At 33.2% G+C, this 2,953-nt stretch overlaps 1 protein-coding gene across 1 annotated transcript; it reads left to right on the forward strand.

Moving 5' to 3' along the window:
• Positions 1 to 1,321: 1,321 nt before the first annotated feature.
• On the forward strand, positions 1,322 to 2,359 carry LOC143573086 (uncharacterized). The gene is made up of 3 exons (XM_077058066.1): positions 1,322 to 1,345; positions 1,528 to 1,627; positions 1,905 to 2,359. The coding sequence occupies exons 1-3, from the start codon at positions 1,322 to 1,324 to the stop codon at positions 2,357 to 2,359; spliced, it is 579 nt and encodes a 192-aa protein (XP_076914181.1).
• Positions 2,360 to 2,953: the final 594 nt, after the last annotated feature.

Here is a 2,953-nt window from a genome sequence, read left to right on the forward strand (position 1 = left end):
CGACTACCGCCACTGCTTTTCCTGCCGACTAGACGACCAGTACATACCTCCTGCCTTCCTGACTTCCTCCAATCCTCCTGCCTTCTACTCTTCCTCGAAGCTCGATTGCTTGAATCCTCCCACTTTGAAGGTAAGTTTACATTCATATGTTAAATGTAAATTGTTCTTGACTTCTTGTAATTATTCTTGATTGTTAACTACTTAATTTAAGCTATTTGTTAAATTTAGTTTTAATTTGTTAGTTCGTTAGTTTCTTAGTTTTTAATTCGTTAGTTTGTAATTGTTGATTTGTAGGTATTATGAATATTAAGAGATATATCTAAAGTGAACCATCGAATCTTGAATCATCATCTTCAAGTAGTAAACCGTCAAAAATAAATTTGGATGATCTTCCATGGATCCTTCCTAAAGGCAACCAATTTCATTCTATCACCCAAGTCAAAAAGATGAAATTAGAAGAGCATATCTACTTAGAGGTCCGTGCCAACCAATTGGGCATGATTGTCCTATAACAAATTTTAGTAGTAAATCAATACGCTTTAATGAGGAATGGTACACAAGTGAATTTGGAAATTGGTTGGAATATAGTGTCAAAGTGGATAAAGTGCATTGCTTGCATTGTTACTTGTCTAAGGAATATGGACAAAATGATGCATTTCTAAGTGAAGGATTGCGATGTCGAAATAGGTTTCGGGAGAAATTTGGGAATCATGTTGGTAAATGCAATAGTTTTCACAAAAAAACACGTAAAAAGGGGGGATACTTGCTTAATCAAGCTCAGTCTATACAAGTGGCCATTGAAAAATGAACATATATACATAAAAAAACCATATAGAGTCCAATTACGTGCTTCAGCTAGACTTACCAAAGCATTGTTGAATGGTTCGTTAGCTTTCGTGGTCATGATGCGTCTGAAGAATCTCTTTATAGAGGAAATTTCATCGAGTTCGTAAAAGTGTTTGGAGAACTAAGTGAAGAAATTGATAAGGTTATATTAGGTAATGCTCCTGGGAATAACCAAATGACGTCTCCATCAATCCAAAAAGAACTTTGTAATTGTTTTGCAGAAGAAGTATTAAAGAAGATATTTGAAGAACTTGGTGATGATGCCTTTTCCATATTAGTTGATGAATCGAGAGAGATTTCTAAAAAGGAACAGATGGTCATGGTTTTAAGATATGTTGATAAATTAGGATTTGTGAAGGAGCGATTTGTTGGCCTTGTTCATGTAATGGAAACAACCGCGTTATCTCTTAAAGCTGCAATTGATAAATTATTTGCTCACCACAATTAAGTATTTGTACGGTAAGAGGCCAAAGATATGACTGTGCAAGCAACATGTCCGGTGAGATTAATGGTTTGAAAGCTTTAATTTTGAAAGAAAATTCTTCAGCATATTATGTTCATTGTTTTGCTCACCAATTTCAACTTATTGTTGTGGGCCTCAACCAAACATCATATGATATTTACAAATTTTTAAAAAGAATTATCAAATTTAGTAAATTTTTTTGGTGCATCTTGTAAAAGAATAGATTTGATAAGAGAAGTCAAAGAGAAAGATTGGGATTGAATCTGGAAGTTGAAATTGGAAGTGGAAAGAATCAAGAATTGTCACTTGCAAGAGCTGGTGATACATGTTGGAGTTCTCATGAAAAAACAACTCTTCGTTTGCTTCCTTTATATCATAGTGTTATTGACGTGCTTGAATATATAGAAAAATCAGGAGAGTTTTAAGATCACCAAAGTGAAGCACATGGACTTCAATTATACATGAAAACTTTTAGTTTTGTATTTTATTTACATTTGATGAAATATATCTTGGGTGTTACTAACACATTGTGTCAAGCACTTCAAAGAAATGATCAAGATATGTTGAATGCAATTAAGCTAGTTAACTAATGAAGGCCTAAAAAGTTATCGACTTGAAAGTTTTGACTCGCTTGTGGAAGATGTCACATCCTTTTGTGATGAATATGATATTGAAGTTGTTGATATGGAAGCCAAGTATGTTGACCCAAAATATCGAAGAAAGAAGATCAGTATCACCAATCGTCACCATTATGTGGTTAATAATTTCAACATGGTTCTCGATATGCAAATTCAAGAGCTTGGAAACCGCTTTAATGAGGTAACCACTAAATTGCTTACTAGTATGAGTTCTTTGAGTCCATCTTGTAATTTTAGTGCCTTTAGTAAAGTAAACTTGTTAAAGTTGGCTGGGATGTATCCATGTGATTTTGATTTTGATGAAAAGGAGAAGCTTGTATATGAACTTGGCTACTACATTACTAATGTGAAAGAAGATAAGCGGTTTGCCAACTTGAGTGGGTTAAGTGATCTTGCCAAAATGATGGTGTAAACAAGATTACATACTAATTATCCGTTGTTTTATCGTTTAATAAAGTTATCATTAGTTTTTTCGATTGCAACGACTAGTGTTGAAAGATATTTTTCTTCAATGAAGAATGTGAAAACGGATTTGCATGATAGGATGGGCGATGAATACATGAATGATTCTTGCGTTTGTTACATTGAAAGGGAATCCTTCCAAGAAGTTTTGATTGAAGAAGTAATGCAACGATTTCAAAAGATGAAGACTCGTAGGGAACAACTATAAGTCTTTTTTTTTTAAATTCGTAAAGACTATTATATTTATCATATGTGTTTTTAATTTCTAATGACGGTGTCTCTTTTTTTATTTTATCGTATTTTTATTATGTAATGAACTTTGCCCGAACCATCGAATCAACCCGAACCTCAAACCAACCCGGAATTTTTATACCCAACTTTATGAAATTGAAGCACCTAAAAGTAGTGCACCACCTGAAAAAAAATTTTAGATCCGTCACTAACAATATTAGAAGAAGAGTATAATCAAACACGCTTTGTCTATTACAATAAGACATATATATACAAGAAATGGAAGCTAATTATAGGAATGCATTTAATTACA

This window comes from Bidens hawaiensis, unplaced genomic scaffold (assembly GCF_021521415.1).
Source record: "Bidens hawaiensis isolate Kalapana, Puna unplaced genomic scaffold, B.hawaiensis_p1.1 tig00026194_1, whole genome shotgun sequence".
In the NCBI taxonomy this organism is placed as follows: Eukaryota; Viridiplantae; Streptophyta; class Magnoliopsida; order Asterales; family Asteraceae; genus Bidens; species Bidens hawaiensis.